The following is a 19617-nucleotide window of genomic DNA, read 5'->3' as shown; positions in this document are numbered from 1 at the left end:
TTTCTGAGGTCTTCCAGCTCCCGATTGGCACCGACAAAGTTCGTGCCGTTATCCGAGAATACGTCACTTGGCTTTCCTCTGCGACTAATGAAACGCTTAAAAGTGTTGAAAAAAGAGTCCGTGCTCAGGTCCGATACGACCTCCAAATGCACAGCTTTCGTGGCCATGCATACTAATACTGCAACGTAGGCCTTAATATGTTTGCTATTCTTGCGTTTTCCTTTGCGGATGAATATAGGACCACAAAAGTCTACGCCAGTAGAACTGAATGGTCTCGCAGTTGCAACTCTATGCGTCGGGAGGTTGCCCATTATTTGCTCGGATATTCGTGGCCGGGTCTTGAAACAAGTAATACACTGGCGTAGCAGCCTCTTGTTTGTACCGCGCGCCCTAATTGGCTAATACAAAAGTCGCACCGCAGCGAGCGTTGCCTCAACTCCTGCGTGAAGATTCTTCTTGTGTTCATATTGAATAATTAATTCAGCTAATCTTGAGTGATGAGGTAAAAGTATAGGATGCTTAGCGTCCGGAAGAAGTTCCGAATGCTCCAATCTGCCGCCAACACGCAAAATGTCATCCTCGTCGAGAAAAGGATTCATTGCTCTCACGCTACTTTTATGTGAAATCTCGATGCCTCTTCTTAGCGCTTTTAATTCCTCACAAAACGCTATTCGTTGCTCTTTCCGGATAATACATTTTCTAGCGTATTCTACTTCTTCGGGTGACAATGGACCTGAAGCTTTAGCCTCATTCTTCTTTGTACAGATGCGTGCAAATCGTATGCACATCGCAGCAACTCGAATGAGTTTCTTGAAGTCGGAGAATTTGTTGAATGGATCGACATCTGCTTGAACAGGCATTGATAGGACCGTCGATGTATCATTTTCGTGCAGCTGATTCTCTTCTATGTCCATGATCTCTGAATGATGCTGGATGATGACGTTTTTTTGCAACCAGGAAGGACCTCTCCACCACAGCTGAGAATTAGCCAATTCCTTCGGATGTGCTTCTCTTGACACTAAATCGGCTGGGTTTTCTTTGCTTCCTACGTGATTCCAACTGTCGACCGCGCTTAACTCCTGTATTTCGCCGACTCTGTGAGCAACGAAAACAGGTAGTTTCTTGTTAGTTGCTTTGATCCAATGCAACACTATAGACGAATCCGTCCAATAATAGCATTTTTTGATGTCGATCTCTAATGCATGTTTGACCTTGTCCATCAACTTTGCAAGTAACTCGGCACCACATAGCTCCAGTCTCGGAATAGAAATCGTTTTGACAGGAGCCACGCGAGATTTGGAACAGAGTAAGTGCGTTTGAATGACTCCGTGAGACTCGATGCTCCGTACATAAATACAAGCTCCATAAGCTTGCTCGCTCGCGTCGCAAAATCCGTGAAGCTCGAATCGTACGTCCTTTCCATAAATGAATACTTTGCGTTGTACTTTAAATTCGTTGAGTTCTTGTATCTTCACGACGTAATCCATCCACTCCGTGTAAATATCCGAAGGCAGCGATTCGTCCCAATCAATTTGAAGTTTCCAGAGTTTCTGAATCATGATTTTGGCGGTCACGATCACAGGTCCCAAGAGTCCAAGTGGATCAAATATCTGAGCGATATTAGATAATATTGATCTTTTGGTGCAAGCGCTTGTCTCAGATGCTTGCACACAAATCGTATATTGCAGCACATCCTTTAACGGATTCCATTTAATTCTTAGAGTTTTGGCAGTTCCATCCTTGTCTATCTCTAGTATTGCGTTGTTGATTGATGACTCAAGAAATCCTTTTAATAATTCTTCGCTATTTGAAGCCCACTTTCTGAGTGCGAAACCTCCACTCTTGAGCAATGCCGTTATCTGAGCACGAATTACTGACGCTTCTTCCATCGAGTTCGCACCAGTTATTAAATCGTCGACATAAAAGTCACGACACGCTATCTTCGCTCCTATGGGGAATTGATCCTCTTCTATCTTCGCAAGTTGATGTATGACTTTGGTGGCTAGAAATGAAGCTGGTGCGGTTCCGTATGTGAGTGTTACCAATTCGTAAGTCTTGATTTCTTCCGTTGCTCGATCTCGCCATAAGATACGCTGTAGAGGTATTTGAGACTCATTTAGTAGTACCTGCCTGTACATTTTAGCAATGTCTGCGGTCAGAGCATACTCAAAGCTTCTAAATCGAAGTAGTATACAAAATAATTCTTGGTGCAAGACCGGCTCAACCAGTAAAGCATCATTCAATGAAATTCCGCTTGTCGTTTGACTTGACGCATCAAACACAACTCTAAGTCTTGTGGTCGTGCTCGTCTCCTTTATCACGCAATGATGTGGTAAGTAATACTACACACTTGGTTCCTGAGTCAATGCTGCGTTCGATCGAAGCTCTCTCATGTGATGTAATCTCAAGTACTCGTGTATAAATTCCGTATACTCTCTTCAACTTAGAATCCCGATTCAACTTGCGCTCCAGAGTCACGAATCTCTTCAGTGCAATATCCTTTGAGTCACCTAACTTTTGCAGTAGCTCTGGTCTTGTTGGCATGGTTACGATGAATCTACCTTCAGAGTTGCGCTCGTAGGTCTGTGCGAAATGTCCCTCGCAGATGCGCTCTTCAGGAGTTCGCGTGTTTTGTCGCTCCGCACGCTCGACTTGCCAAAAGCGTGCGAAATTTGAGTTAAGCTGTTCGTTGACCGATAGATTGCAGATTGTCGCATTCCTTGGCTGATCGTGAATCATAAGGTTGCCAGAAACCACCCATCCGAGCAGTGTTTTCTGCCAGGCCGGTTGACAGTTTGAAAGCTTGATCTTTCCTATGCACAATAAATCCAAGAATATCTCTGCACCGAGTAATATATCCACGTCAGCTGGACGGTCAAATTCAGGGTCTGCCAATGTAATGCCGTCCGGAATCTGCAAACTGCGAAGATTAAGCCGATTTACTAGAATAGCTTGCGTTATTTTCTCAATTATCAGGCAATTAAGTTTAGCCGTTAATCTTCGATTGTATTGTCACTTTTGCGAGTCCACGTGTCTGCGTTGTCAACTCGCCCACGCCGAAGATTGGTATGTTTGTAACGTATTGCTTGATACCTAGTTTCTTGACACATTTAGAGGTGATGAAACAAGACTGTGATCCGTTACCTAACAGTGCTCGGCAAGGCTGCAAAATGCCTTTTGCATCCACGACGTTGATTACTGCCGTCGCGAGAATTACCTGTCTATCTTGTCCGACCGCGGCATGATTCACACTTGTAGATATTACGCTTTCTTTATCCGGGGGCGTAGATGTCTTCTTGGTATCCGCTTCAGGCTGCTTAGTTATTTGTTCCAAATGGAGCAACGTGTTGTGTCGTTTATGGCATTTTCGACAGGATCCCGATCCGCATTGCTTCGCCTGGTGAGTCGCTACTTTAAGACAATTTAAGCATAATTTACGAGACTTCGCTTCCTTTATACGCTGATCCACCTCTAGCTCCAGGTAATTAGCGCATTTGAAAATAGGATGGTCTCCCTTTGCGCAATAAGCACACATGATGTTTGTCGTCGCCACGTGCGCTGTTGTGCCTTTATTTTTGTCTGATTTATTCACCTTTTGTGTATTGAGAGTGGTCCGCTGACTTCGAGATGACGCTTCTAATGCTCGGCATCGTTGTGTCAGAAAATCCGTCAATTGATTGAACGTAGGTATTTCACCTCTCTTGATGGTGATTTCCCACTCCTTGTTCGTGGTTGGATCCATTTTACTTGTTACCAGATAAATTAAGAGGTCGTCCCACTGATATGTAGGCCTCTTCAATGCTTTGAGTGCTCGCACATGCTTGAGCACATTATCTAACAACTGCCGTAATTCGAGATAGTTCTCCTTTGTTAGCATAGGTTGCTCGAAAAGCGCCTTGACGTACTTCTGAATTATTAAGCTGTCGTCATTGTACCTGTCTTTAAGCATTCTCCAGACCTCATGATAATTTTCGTCCGACGCCTCCAGAGAACTAATAATATCCTTGGCTTCATACGTCAAAGCCGACATAAGATACTGCATTTTTTGTACGTTAGGCAGCATCGGATTTTCATGGATCATGCTTATAAACATATTTCTAAAGGGAATCCATTCCTCATATTTTCCTGAAAAAGTAGGCAAAGTAACACGCGGTAATTTTAAGTGTTCGTTTGAAATATTACTTGCCTGAGAAGCAGGCGTGCCCTCTCTATAACTTGATGTATTTGTCGTTATATTAATTTGGCGGGATGCATGAGCTGCCCGTTCGGCTGCGCTCTTCCTTTCAATCAAGGTTTCCAGTTCGACGGTGACTGCGAAATATCTGCTCTCGAACGTGTCTCTCTCCAAGAGGTGGGTCGGCTCGTTAGCTTCCTCGGGCTCGAGTTCTTCGATTGCTGATTGTGCTTCATTGAAAGATCCCCACAGCTCACTCGCCTTTCGTAAACGTTGACGCAATTCAATTATTGATACGTCTGGAAAGCTTAACACGGCCAAGTATGTACTGACTCGCGTGAGACTTCCTTTATTTGCTTGAATGGCCTTGAATGCCTTGAGATTCGCTGCTGCGTCGGTCATTGTTGTTGTATAACGTTGAGACTGTCACTTGCTCGACAATGCTTAACACTCGAATATGTCTAATGCTCACGAGAATCTGATATGGAAAGTCACTCTCGGGATGACCGCACCCGTTTTCTCTAACCTTACTCGCGTGCTTTGACGTGCACGATAAGATAACGGCGACTCCTTGGTTTGTAGCGCCACACATGCGTGAACGGTTCTTTGTGATCTCGTGTGCAGATCGATGCTTCGAGGTTATGCGCTCGAACTCGCACTACCTTTTCAGATGGATCCGGCTCGAAGGACCAAATATGTTAGTGTCCTCAAGCGAGGACCGGTGCTCGGCACGTTAATTGCGTTTTTACACTTTAGGCTTTTATTAATATTTATTCGGATACAAGTGGCTTACAACGACGTTCGTGCATGCGTCCAACAAAAGACGCGAATTCTGCGCCATCTATCTGACGCTCACAAAAATAACTTAAAATAAGAAGACGTTATACATAAAATACACGAGACGTATAATATCGAATCGAGATAAATGAACTCTAACACTTATAATAATAAACTGAAAATAATTAAGAAACGATAAATATATATATATATATATATGCAAATAGAATCAAACTATATATTTTATTACACGAACAACAAATTTAGTCCCCATATCATTCTGATCATCACTATATCACCCTGTATAATTATAAAAATAAAATAAAATATAAAAAAAATTAATATTAATAAATTAATTAATAAATAATCAACAATTAAATAAATATTAATATTAATAAATTATTTAATAAATTTTTATTTTAAACATTAATAAATAAACAGATAAATAATTGCCAAAAGTATCTTTTTTTAATTGTCTTATATAGAATTGTCAAATTTAGATCTTTATATTTATAATTAATATATAAATTAATAATATTAATATACTTACTCAACAGATTTATTAAAATTTGACGTGTATAATATATCGCTCGTATCCATTTCATTTGCATTCTCTTTTGCAATTTGTGTTGATCCTTTAGTATCAACTTTTCGTTCCTTTGATTTATCCAAAATAATTATATACATATGTATTAATTAACACTCATCATTTGAAAAATAAGTAAGCCCTCATAAAAACATACAAACAGATAAATGTACAGTAATAACAAGCCGATTAAGTTTTTGTTAAATTTAATATACGTAACGTAATTTAAGTAACGGATTACGCTCGTATCATTACCAACGTGTGCAACACATTTTATCGAGGGATCTTCAACCACGGATCAATTTTTGTGAAAGTACTGTCATCATCAATTTTTTACATTTACGATACATTCAGCGCACAATAACGGCATTTTGAACAATTTTCACATTAAATTGAGAGTGGAATAGGCCTATGGGGGAAACCACTATAAAAAAAGCGCACCATGCTATCTACCGCAAGGTGGTGTGGAAATGATAGCGCATTATTTTCTCGCCACTAAAAGGACGGGTCATTTTTCGGCGCGGTATTGCGATATATCGCACGCCACCATCATGTCTCGGAGAGCGAATTGCCCATCGCTTCGCCGCGCGCCTAGTATAAGATTACAGTGGGACGACTCTCGTCGCCGCGCGCTTCTACTCACGCAGATTGGCCGATATTCTTTATTTAATTTTTCGTTAATTATTGCGAATATCACAAAACAGTACAAGTCCTTCCTTCTTAATTTGAGCCAATCTACCTCCTTACTTCGTGACCGCGAAAATTTCCCTGACACCCTACATATACATATATGTGTATATATATTATATATATATATATATATATAATATATATACATTTATATATTGTTTATCTGTAGCATACATGGTTCCAACTATTTTTATTTTCTCTCCTTTACTTAACTCCATTTTATAGTAATCGTCTTCGTTAAAATTTAAAATGTGCACTTCTAATTTATATGTTCCATCAGTAATCCATCCGCAACCAATCATTTTATTTAGTTTATTGTTATGTATAAATGTGAAGTTTGTTTTGACGAATCCTTCTAATACTATAAAAAAAAATGCAATTTAATGTTATACAATAGTAGTAATACTATGAGGTTTCTAACCCAGGGGCTGCGAGGGGTAACCGCGGCGGGGGGGTGACGTCACGCGGGGGGGGGATAACGTCACGTGCGGGGGATGATGACGTCACGTGCGGGGGATGATGACGTCACGTGCGGGGGGTGATGACGTCACGCGGGGATGATGACGTCACGCGGGGGATGATGATGTCACGCGGGGGATGATGACGTTACGCGGGGGATGATGACGTCACATGCGGGGAAGGGGGGATCGCGGCGCGAGCGATGGACGAGGGGGTCCGCGCGGGTAGGGGGGATCCACGGCGCGAGCGAAGGACGAGGGGGTCCGCGGGGGTAGGGAGGATCCGCGGCGCGAGCGATTGACGAGGGGTCTGTGCGGGTAGAGGGGATCCGCGGAAAGAAGATGGTAATGTGAGAAGAATAGCTTTAGTTGTGGGAAAAGAATAGTGCTACATATGGGAAAAGGATGGCATCAACGTGTGACAAGGATGACATCAACGTATGACAAGGATGACGTCAACGTGGGACAAGGACGACGCACTGTAAGATGAGAGAAGGATGATGTAAAGGTAAGTGAGCAACGAGTATATGAATGAGAGAACGATAATATTGCGAACAACGCGTGCGAGAGAGAACGATAACGCGAAGACAGCTAGCGCAAGAGAGAGAACGATAGCGCGTACGAAAGAGAGAACGATAATAGCGCGAGAATAACGCGTGCGAGAGAGAACGAAGATATCGCGAGACTTATAATTAACATGTGTGAGAGAGACGCAAGGGATGGGAACGCAGAGAGTGTGTAAATAAGTACATTTTTTAAATTAAAATATAAAAATTTATTTTAAAATGTGTGTGTGTAAATACATTTATGTGTGTGTGTGTATGTGTGTGTGTGTGTGTGTGGTGTGTGTATGTGTGCGCTTAATATATAATAATAAAATATAATAATATAAAATATAAAAATATAATGATAATAATAATAATAATATAATAATAATGATATAAAATAAAAAAAATATATATATAAGGGGGAGGGGGCGATGCGCCGGACTAAGGGGAGGCCGTTCCTGGAACAGAAAAAGAGGAAAGATGTATTAATAAAAAACCTAATCACAATAAAACTTATAGAAGGAAAAATATGTGCTTACATCTGTATCCATTATATGTATATGCCATTGGGCGCCCGAATCTCCCCGGGCACCCAAATCTCCTCTTCCGCGTAGGGCTCCTCCCCAAAGAGCCGCCGCAAGTCAAAGATATCCTCCTCGTCCTGGGGACTCTCCGGGGTGTCACCCCACATATAGGAGAGTTCATGTCTCCTTGCCCGACGCTCCGCCCGCACCCACTGCCGGCGCCGGATATTCATAAACCCGGGGATTTCTATATCAACCTGGGACTACATTAAAAAATATAATTAGTATAAATACACGCACATTGTTTTTTTTTTAAATATTCGCAAATGTAATACTTACCTCCCAATGGAAGGCCAGCTTAACAAGTAAGACACAGAGCAGGTCGAAGAAGTACTGCTTCCACCCTGGGCAATTTTCCAAAATGCTATCCATTTTTTAACTCTTCTCGACTCAACTTCTCGACTCAACTGCTCTCGGAAACTTTATGATGAGGCAACGAGGTCCCGGCACGGGATTTTATAGTAGAGATGTGGCATTATCACCATATCAAAGCACGTCGTAAGACAAAAGTACACGTGGTCCCATACAACTCAGCATGGTATAATATAATATAATATTATCATATTGCGACTTTGCGAGGAGACAAACGTCTCGGTACGAAACTTTAAGAATAGGAACGTATCATTATCGCTTTACCAAAAATGCGTCGTAAGACAAAAGTATGCATGTTCCCACGCAAATTAGCATGATATAACGCTATAATGCATCAACCCTGCTCGAACGGTCATCGAACGGAAACGAACGATTGTCGAACGCAAACGAACACCCGTCGAACGCAAACGAACGCTCATCGAACGGCTATCGAACGGTAATTGAACGGTCATCGAACGGAAACGAACGCCCGTCGAACGGCTATCGAACGGTCATCAAACGGAAATGAACGCTCATCGAACGGAAACGAACGGCTATCAAACGCCCATCGAACGGAAACGAACGGTCATCGAACGGAAACGAACGCTCGTCGAACAGAAATCAACGGCTATCAAACGGTCATCGAACGGAAACGGACGCTTGTCAAATGTAAAAACTATATTTAATTATCAAATATTTAAATGTTTTTATCATGTACCACAATGTAGTATCGAAATACAATATCTGCGGCAGCTGTGTCACGTACGGAAACACGATACTGCACACGTATATAGATAGAGATGAGGAAAGAAAGGAGAGAATAAGAAAGACGATAAAAGTATATTGCATCATCAATTTATTATAAATATGGATTCGATGAATCATTATCATGATGTTTCAACCACCAATTATAAATCTTAAATACATTTTGTAAAGCGCAATTTTTTACATGATTTTCACAACGTACAGTATTCTTAACATCTAACTTATTTAAAGAAGCTACATCCTCATAGTCTGCATCCAAAGTTTTGATAATCACATCGTTTCTCACATCATTGTCCAGTATATCAGCTAACCATTGCCGTTTTTCATGTCCTTTAACGTACACGAGAGGTGACGCATCATCATCCTCCCTCGTTGCACCCATCACCGCCGTCGTAATTAAACGTTTCGATTTCCAATATGAAACGTGTCCATCATTCCACGATAATCCATGGTGATTTTTCATCAACCATAAAACCTGACATCTCTCAGATTTTGTGAACATGTGCCATGGTTCGGGACATGTAAAAATGTAATGAGAAAGTACGGATCCCTTTCTCAGAACCGCAGCTTCCTTCACGACAAAATTTTTTCCAACGATAAATCCTTGTAGATCCACAAACATTGGCACAGCCATGATGACAAGATCCGATCGCAGACTGATGTCGATCGTCAAACATCTCAATCTTTTGTATTTTTTCATATGCAATATTTGGGTATTGCTATATATTGGGTATTTGCTGACTTATGTAATTTTGCGGACTACATTGGTCAATGGATTATATTCGACAACCCGATCGTGCAAGATCAGACAGTAGGCGGTAGTATTCGCCGGTATATTTTCCCTGCATTCAAACTCTATTCTCACGTCCACGGTAGCAGTTTTGACAGACTCGTTTTGTCGCGAGCAATCAATGACCGCGAGAGGACCGCAATGTAGAAACTTTGAAATGGTTAATAGCGTTGCATCATCATCGCATCCGTAATAAGATTTGCGAAAACGAGAGTACATGTCGAATAGGACGGCGAATCTATTTTTTTCAAAATCTAAATTTAAATCATCGTAGGGATAAAATTCCGAGTTTAAATAGAGTTTAACATTGGTCAATTTGCAGTCGTCGAACAATGTAACATCTTGTGGCACTGAATTCTTTTTACCAGTTTGCAGTGCAAAGATCACGTATCGTGGTTTCTCTAGCTGGGAGGCAGCTTTCACGGTCCACGAATGCTTAGTCGTGCTATGCAGCAGAGGAAATCCCAAGATCTGAAACTCATGTTCAAGTATCGTCTGCTTTCCAACATTCGCAACATCGACAACTTATTAATCTCGTTCAATATTACATGAGGCATACGCCACTGTATCTTGAGTAATTCAATCTCAGCTTCCGACGATGGATGTCCGAATAGACAATTATTGTCGTTGCGCGAACGTATCAGAATCAATTCGTGACGAGCGTTAATCACAACGCGTTTATAATCTTCGCAAAATCCCAGCAACATGTTGAGCGATATGCAATAGTTGAAATAATTTTTGTCACCGTTGCACGTCAAATCCCACGCAGCGTTCTTCAAGTTTATACTTTTCTGATGCGTTAGAGAGACATAATTTTTGAGCGTCAAAGTTATTCCAACATTTCTGTTGCGATCAATTTCTACTCCGTCGAGTTCATATCGAAGCTCATCAAACATGAATGCGGCGCAATTGTTTCCCAATACAACCTTAATTTCGTCATTCGCTTTACGCACATTAAACCTTCCCTCGATGTAAAGAAAGCTTTCGCACGGTAACGTGTACAAATCCTGATGTTGTATAGGTATTCGTATCTCGTCGCTGTATCCAAGCGTCGTATTGGCGTACGGATTGTACGTATGAGTCTCAATCTTGACGATGCGATCGTCAAAGACTGGCTCACCTTCGATATTCAAAATATCAATCATTCTTTTCGTACGATGAATCCCAATGATTTTAAAAATTCACGATTCAACGCGCTCAGCTTCTTTTTAACGGCTATCTTATTAATGTCACCCGATACCGCTCGCCTTACTGCAATAGTATTGTCCCTCGTAAAAGTATTGTCTCTCGCGTGCTCCGTTTCGTTCAGCACGAGCATACTATGTTTGTCGCCGCCGTATATGCAATCTTACGGTAATTTCCTCTCCTCGAAAATCGAGTAATCGACCTCTTTGATCCACAATACGAATCGTTAAATCGGATAAGTAAAATTTATCCGTAATGCTCCGTACGATGATCGGCAGATAAATGATCTGTGCCGGCGTTTCCGATATCTTATATCCTGGCGGTACGCTCGGTGAAAATTCATGTATCGTGTGTACGCGCATGTCATTGCTGTACGCACCAGTAGTCACGTTACATTCTATACGAATAATATTTACGTTTATAATATTAACCGGTTCGTCCGATTCGTACCACTTGCGAGGTTGCAATATACGATTCGACGAGAATCCAACCAAGGATCCTACATTGTCGGGTTTGGTAAAGTTTATTCTGTAGGCACATTTGATTTCGCTCTTTAGCGTGCTATGATTGGCTATGGAAGCGCGTTTATCGTACGATTTAAGAGACCGCTACCTCTTACGATTCTCGCTGACATTCGTAGCAATCTTTTATTAACGGTGGTGGACCGTCGATGTGTGTTCGCATCCACGGCTGATTGTAATGTCGCATGCACGAACGATATTGTTGAACCTCCGAATCAGCCTTTATATATTCTGGAAGCTTGTCCCACAATCGTTCCACGTAATCACCAAAATTTTGCAGTAAAACAATCTTTGGGATATACTGCAGTTGTTCGGCGGTAAGCCGGAAAATGTCTCTTTTATCCGACAGAAGGAGAAACATTTTTGATACTGAGCGGTTTCGAATCGAGACACCTCTATAAATAGGTCTCCCCCTCGTGATCATTCGCAAAATTGATTCGAAAGAGAAAACATGCGGTTCGTGCGACAAGCGCGGATAATCAAAGTATCAAATTTCGACGATAGACTAATATCGGAGAAAAAAGTACGCAAGCATGGAAACATGCTACCGACTACTATACGCGGTATCGTTTGCGGCTCTTCAAACTGCGGGTTAAGACAAACGTGTTGATTAGTTTGATAGAAAGTCCGTACGGTGTACGTTTCGAGAACGTGTACGTATACTCGAAATCGCTTCAACAACCGAAATATAGATACTTGGAAAATCTACTAGCACCTATAGACGAAATTGGTTATTTTACATTCTCTAATAACAGCGATGTCATTCCATCGAGCGAGGCGCTTCCGAATTCCATCTTTATCTTTGATGACGTGGCATGCGACAAGCAAGATACGATAAGAGAGTACTTTGCAATGGGTCGACACTCGAGCGTCGACTGTTTCTATCTTTGTCAAACGTACGCCAAGATACCTAAGCATCTTATACGCGACAATGCGAATCTTTTGATTCTATTTAAACAAGCCGGCACAAACTTGAAACACGTGTACAACGATCATGTAAATACCGACATGTCTTACGACGATTTCCGCGCATTGTGTCAGAAATGTTGGCAACGCAAATATGGCTTCGTAGTCATTGATAAAGACAGCACGTTGATCAATGGACGATATAGAAGAGGATTTAACGATTTCGCGATACCGTAAAGCGATCAGTCGTCATCGACACATCGATCGAGCATCATGAACGGCGATCGCGAAAAGATTGCGAGAGAGATTGCAAAAACGAGCGAATCAATTCGCAAAAAATATCGCGTTTTGAGAACTGGTAAAATGGAGGAAGACGTTGCATTGGAAAGACAATTTAAGCCAATTACCGAACCTTTAAAACAGCTTGTCGAAAATACTGTGGAATCTGATGCGCCAAAAATCGAGCCGTTGAGTTTGACGTTTGGAGAGAAGCACGAGGAAAAAATAAAAGAGTCGAAGCAAGAAATAAAGCGAGCACGGATAAATATGCCGATAAACGATTCGCCGATATATTCGACACCGAATCGATCGAAACGAAGGAAACAATTTTCTAATATGGCTACTGTTTCTACTCCGATAAAAGTACAACCGCGTCAAACAATACCATCCCCGTCCGTCGAAGAAATTTACGAGACCACGCCCGATTCGTTTGTAACATCGGTCCGACACGAATTAGAAACGTCCGAAGGTCAGAAAACGTTCCGAGATCATTTTGGTCCACTAGCGCAAAAATATATAGGAGCTATCATGAGTGTTGATAAAAATAAGAGAATGGATTACGTCTACGGTGTTAAATTTACCAGCGAAGGAATGATGCTCGGTGATAAACGTTTCGATGTGGACATGGAAGATAATATAATTATCGATGGAATAAAATATACGGGAACCAAAGGTATCTACGATTTGATTTTTAAAAATATTCCCAATCATAAAAAATACACTCAAGACGATTTGTATAAATATCAAAGTATATTAAAAGCAACAAATGCGCATAAACGTGACAACAAAGTTAATAATCCTATTAAAAGTAATAAAGGATACAAGTACAAATATATAATTGCACCATTATTCCCCGATAGAAAAGTGGGAAGAGGTATAGACGCGCCGCGCACCATGACGCTAAGCGATAACATGATCGATTACGTGCATTGGAATGATCCCAACGAATTGATAGATCGTTTGCGATTGCTGGACGCCTCGCGTCGAGCCGGCAACAATTCTCACGACAATGAAATCTTGTCAATTATCGAAGAACTTCGCGAGGCATTATTATAAATTAAACTATGCGTCGACGATACGTGTCATTCGGTCAATGTTCTCGGTACCGAAATGTCGATTAATAAATTTGGATTATCGCTCGGAACGTCGAATAATTTGTACTATCAGTGGAATGGATTATTGAGAAATTACGTTCGCGATAACGCTCTCTGTCAGACTACTACCGGCTTTGATGCAAGGTCGCGCAAGATTCAACGCGTAGCGCAACCGGAAGCTGATACTGACGCCGTCAACAAACGATACGTGGATAAACTTTTGAGAGATCGACAGGGAGAAATTGAGCAAAAAATTATCGCGCTCGAAACAAACGTGCAGGCGCTACGAATAATGATGGACGAGATAAAGAATGTGCTGAGATATGCAACATCTGACTCGGCACAGTAAACGAGACATACTAATATTGCAATATTAATTATGCCTCGATCAAACGTGCGAGAGAAGAAAAACACCTCCGAAAAGCGACAACTAGTCGAGGAATTACATGCTCCAGCGAGAAGAAATTTTCCACGAAGACGCGTCATTGTAGGCGGATACGATGATCTGTGGCAGGCGGACGTGGTCGACATGCGTTCGTATTCTCGACTCAACAAGGGTCATAAATATATACTTACAGTTATCGATGTGTTGAGCAAGTATGCGTGGGCCGTACCGCTCAAGAGTAAGAGCGGAAACGAAATGTCCGAAACGATCGCAAAGATTATTGGAGACGATAAAAGGTGTCCGAAAAATTTTCAAACCGACAGAGGAAAAGAATTTTACAACGCGAGTGTGCAGAAACTCATGAAGAAACACAACATTAATCATTACTCGACGTATTCCGTTATGAAAGCCTCGGTCGTGGAACGATTCAATCGTACTTTGAAAAACAATATGTGGAAAATGTTTACGTTCAACGGAAATTACAATGGATCGACGAGCTATCTCGACTCGTTGCAGAGTACAATACGCGAAAACATCGCACCATCAGTATGAGACCTGCCGACGTCACTCCAGCGATCGCCGAAAAACTTTTAAATACGGTGTATAGCAACGTAAAAATTGCGGCTCCGACAAAATTTAAGGTAGGCGATTCGGTACGCATGAGCAAATACAAGACCATCTTTGAAAAAGGTTTCACACCTAATTGGACGACCGAAGTTTTTAAGATTGTCGAGGAGCAGAAAACTAATCCGGCGACATTCATACTCGAAGATTCGCGTGGAAATCCCGTCGCTGGAGGATTCTATGAATACGAACTACAACGCGTCGCTAATCCCGACGTATATCTCGTGGAAAAAATTTTGCGGGAAAAAGGTGATGACGTATACGTGAAATGGTTGGGAATGGATAAATCATACAACTCTTGGATACATAAAAATAATGTATTATAAATATTTATTAAAATAATATACATATAAACTATATAAATAATTTAATATATAAATATTTAATAATATAAAAATATATAAAATGTATAAAATATAAAAATATATACATGGTTATGTACAAAATATACAATTAATAATAAACAAAATATACATTTATTTACAATGGTATTCTATAATGTCCCCACGGTAACGTATCGGTGGTTTCGGGTACGATATACCGCTTATCGTCGTACGGACTCAGAGCAATTTTCGTCTCGCTGATCGTGTATACTTGATGTAATTTAGATCGTATACATGACTGCTGACGCGTCATTTCAATCTCTTCGTTTAAACACCGCGTGTAATCGTCAAACGTTATCGTTCTCGCGACAACGTTACTCTTGACACCTTTAACTTTCTTTGTGTCCTTTTTTCCATTCACTCGTAACGCGTACATCTTTGCTCTGAGCCCGACGAATTCGGTCATTATGGCACCGTTGTTTTCGTCCTTCATCAGGCCCGGTACCTTTATTTACAAGCGGTATACCGTACACGTTATCCACCGCATAATCGCTCGTGTCGAATCTAATGATATCACACTTCATATTCTCATACACATCCGCGCACTCAATGTGATATATGAGACTGTCCGTATCGGTGTACATTACCCGGCATTTGTCGCGATACATTGGCGTCATATACTCGTGATGAAACTCGTACAAACATGTCTTGGATATGTCGAGTATACACATACCCACGTAAATCGGTTTGTAGAATTTCACCTCGAGTTTGCGCAATTCCACAGCGATTAAGTTTTCTGAAAAAACGCTTCTGCTGTGGAAATTTGGTTTCGCAATCATTGCCTCTGCGCCGTACCGACCATCCCACTTTGTTAATAATTTAACGTCTACACTATTGCGCACATTTTCCATCGTTTTACTAAACACCGCATTATTCATTAATTTATATAAATTTTTTTCGAAATCATTTTTAGCCAATGTTCTGAAATGTGTATTTAATTCTATGTAATTTCGAAGCCAGGGAGATTGTGAAAACTGTAAAATTCGATGTATTTTTGTAACGCGAAGACCGTGACGCGTACACTGCTGCAGGTTGCGATAGTGTATCACGTAACGCTTCTTATCGTATAGCGTTGCAAGCAGTTTGAATTCCCGCTTGCCAGGTGGTTTGTCGCGTGTCGGGCAAAACGGTAGGTCAGTGTGCGCATCGTGAAGATGTTGCGGGTACTCGAGGTCCACTTCGAGGACATAGCCTGTAGGCGAATCTAGCGGGATGGATGATACGTCAAAATTGGACACGTCATCGACCCATCGAAAATCGGCGTAAGGTAACGGTTGACACATTGCCCATCCGTACAAATTATTTACTTCAAAGTACATCAGGTACGATGATGGTTTCGATGGATCGTACGACTCCATGTACTTGTTATTAGCGCGAGCGTATCTACCCGAACATTGACTCAGACCGCCGCGTATACCACGTTCGATGAACATAACCATGTCGATGTCGGTAAGCAACTCGAACGTAATTTTCGTATGCTTCAACATGGCATCCCACGTGTATCCGGGGAGAGTATAATAATACGCGGGTCCGTAACTTTCGATACATTTATCTCAAAAGTTTTCGAAAATATCGGCTAATAACAAGACATCAATTTTAAGATATAAATCGCTATATTCGCCTAGCGTCCGAATGGAGAATCGTGTCCAGATGTTCTCGGCGTGCGCGTAATCGCTCTCGGATACAGTTTCGCCGGTCAAGGAACTGTAAAACGATTCGCGCGGTGGTAAACATGTATTTTGCAACTTGTCAACGGAATCGATGTATTCGTACGGAAATACACCTTTCCGCGTTAACAAATTGAAATTTTCTGTTGATAAATTTTGATATTCTGATTTTAAAATTTTGAGTTCGTCTTTGTCCAAAAACGATGCCAATTTGTCGAGACTCGATGCGAGAAATTTGAATGAATCGATGAAACGTAATTTTACGACGCGAATGGTACGCCGATAACGATTCGTCGAACGAACAATGTACATAATAAGCTATACTAAATACCCGATGGTGTTGATATGCGTTTTTCTCTTCTTCATCCATCTTGGCCAGAACGCATTCCAAGTCGGCGTATACGACGAATGGAAGCCGCTCCTTCCGATTAAAATTGTTGAACGATAACCACTTGTCCTTATCGCTCGGCAATCGGACAGCGCAATCATTCATCTTTCCGCAGTCGATCGTATGCGACTGCAACTTGGCGTCCGAATTAAAATAATGCAGGCATCTGTAAAAGAAAAATTTTTTAGATTTATATAACAAAGTGTATAACCTATGATTATTCAAATAATATAAATTAAACTTACCGGTCGCAGATATATTTTGGATTCTTGTGTTTGCTCAGTTGCGAGCTCACTAGCCGAGATAAATTCTTAATCCATGCAAAATGTCCGACGCTGTTGTCGTCTTCAATGTACAGCAAGTTGATGTGCTTGTCCCGCTTTTGCTCCGTAAGACGCATCGGGACAATGCTGTTCTTCTCTTCGATGCTGTACACATTTATAGAAATGTCATTAACATGTTCAAAATTTTTTATTTGTTTCACAGTCACTGGAAACTCAATGTTCTGGAGATTCAGCACTGTCGTGTAATGCGGGTACGATGATTCCCGTTCCGCCTTTCTTTCGGCAGGGTATAGGGCGGCGACCACTGCCCACGCGAAATACGCATTGTCCTTTGATTGCACGTTAATCACCGCTCTTTTCATCATAATCTCCCGCGGTAACTTAATGTGACATCCCGCACGCAAAGGATTATACTTATTTATATTTACAGTTAAATTTAATATTCGCGACAAAGCCCACCCGCTGTCGCGTTCCTGAAACTCTTCCAGCGATGCTAGGGTGGGTTCGATAACGCGCCGTTCGTATCACTCGCGTAAATCGGATGTGCGAAAGAGTTCATAGTTTCGCATATTGATACTTTTATTGGCGCGTTTATCCCCAGCCACGAATTCACCGTTAAATATAGTGTTCACTTTCACATTACAGTGTTTTTTCATAACGTCCTGCACATGTTCCAACACAATGTCTTTGGCGTCATCGAGAAATTGGCGCGGTTCGATGTGATTATAATTTATCACTGCACCAGTCGATACGCGACTCTCGAACGCCGTATCAATCTCGCGCCACACAAGTCTATTTTGACGCGCGCTACATCCGGCACCCGCGTGTATGAAACGTCCACGTACCGAATTTTTCAACCCTTCGAGGCGCGCGATCCGAGCAATCAGCGATTGTCGATTTCCGATTGATAATCGCGGTAGCTTGATTCGACTTTGCTCTTCCAACGACTCGATGTATTGGTCGCATCGTTGCTCCCACACAATGTAGTCTTCCAGCGAATCAATCAATGTGGATTGCTCTCGCAAATTTTGTTCCTCCATATTGTATCAGACTTGCGAAATGTGCTTCCCAATGATAGTTCTGGATGTACTTTAGCTACTGGCGGGGTGTGCCTCTTTATCATGATTTATATACTGTCTCGTGCATATCATCGAACATTCTAGAATGATTTCATCTTAAAAAATTCTCCGGAGTAGCGTCTGCAATTTAACCTTGTTAATTTCGCGTTTTGTCACGTACATTTGAAAAATCTGATGTGGCTGCACCGGGAGCAGCCATACATCGGCGCTTGATTTTAACGCATTCAGCTAAATCTTTGTCTAGGGGTGATGTGCGTTTTAACCTTGACGGTTAATCTTTGTTCCAATGCGCATCTTAACCTTGAAAATTTCGCGTTTTGTCACGTACATTTGAAAAATCTGACGTGATTGCATCGGGAGCAGCCGTACATCGGCGCTTGATTTTAACGCATTCAGCTAAATCTTTGTCTAAAGGTGATACACATTTTAACCTTGGCGGTTATTTTTTTTCCATGTTTCGTCACGTACATATACTGTCTCGTGCATATCATCGAACATTCTAGAATGATTTCATCTTAAAAAATTCCCCGGAATAGCGTCTGCAATTTAACCTTGATAATTTCGCGTTTTGTCACGTACATTTGAAAAATCTGATGTGGTTGCATCGAGAGCAGCCGTACATCGGCGCTTGATTTTAATGCATTCAGCTAATTCTTTGTTCTGGGGATGATGTTATCGCAGCCGTACATCGGCGCGACAAAATTTTAGAGGAAATTAAAATGTCGTGTCAGCAATAATCCCCTCTACATTGCAATTTGCGATACTACTTGAATTGATATTAATTCTAATACGATCAGTATTACATCAATCGCGCGTGTGAAAGGTTCGCTGAAGAAATCAACATGAATTTTTACGTTCCGATTCGAAACGGTGAAACTCCGCCGTGTAAGAAGCAAAAATGCGACACGTAAGTTTCGATCGTTTAAAAATTTTATTTATTAATTTTTTTTTTAAATATTGATCTAATTTATATATTTTTATAGCATTCAGCCTCGTCGTGCGACTCGCATACTTGGAAGAAGATACGCTCTAACCCCAACGTCGTACAAGTATTTGGACATTGGAATAAGCGTTGGAGCTGTGCACGGTCGTGTATACA

The 19617-nt window shown here is 41.4% G+C and overlaps 1 protein-coding gene and 1 pseudogene across 1 annotated transcript; both read right to left on the bottom strand.

The window, feature by feature from the left end:
- Nucleotides 1-19617, bottom strand: part of LOC145961982 (uncharacterized) — a 357225-nt pseudogene that overhangs the window by 169181 nt on the left and 168427 nt on the right.
- On the bottom strand, nucleotides 7784-8293 carry LOC145961708 (uncharacterized). Its single transcript, XM_083082148.1, has 2 exons — nucleotides 8097-8293; nucleotides 7784-8020 (listed from the first exon to the last, which is right to left on the bottom strand). Exons 1-2 carry the CDS (start codon nucleotides 8187-8189, stop codon nucleotides 7784-7786), a joined length of 330 nt encoding a protein of 109 aa, XP_082938274.1. The 5' UTR covers nucleotides 8190-8293.

The sequence above is a fragment of the Camponotus vicinus genome, unplaced genomic scaffold (genome assembly GCF_025532165.1).
Source record: "Camponotus vicinus isolate PSW18456_S1 unplaced genomic scaffold, iyCamVici1.0 SCAF_11, whole genome shotgun sequence".
Taxonomy (NCBI): Eukaryota; Metazoa; Arthropoda; class Insecta; order Hymenoptera; family Formicidae; genus Camponotus; species Camponotus vicinus.
Note: the sequence above shows the minus strand (reverse complement) of the source record. Positions and strands in the feature narration are given on the sequence as shown.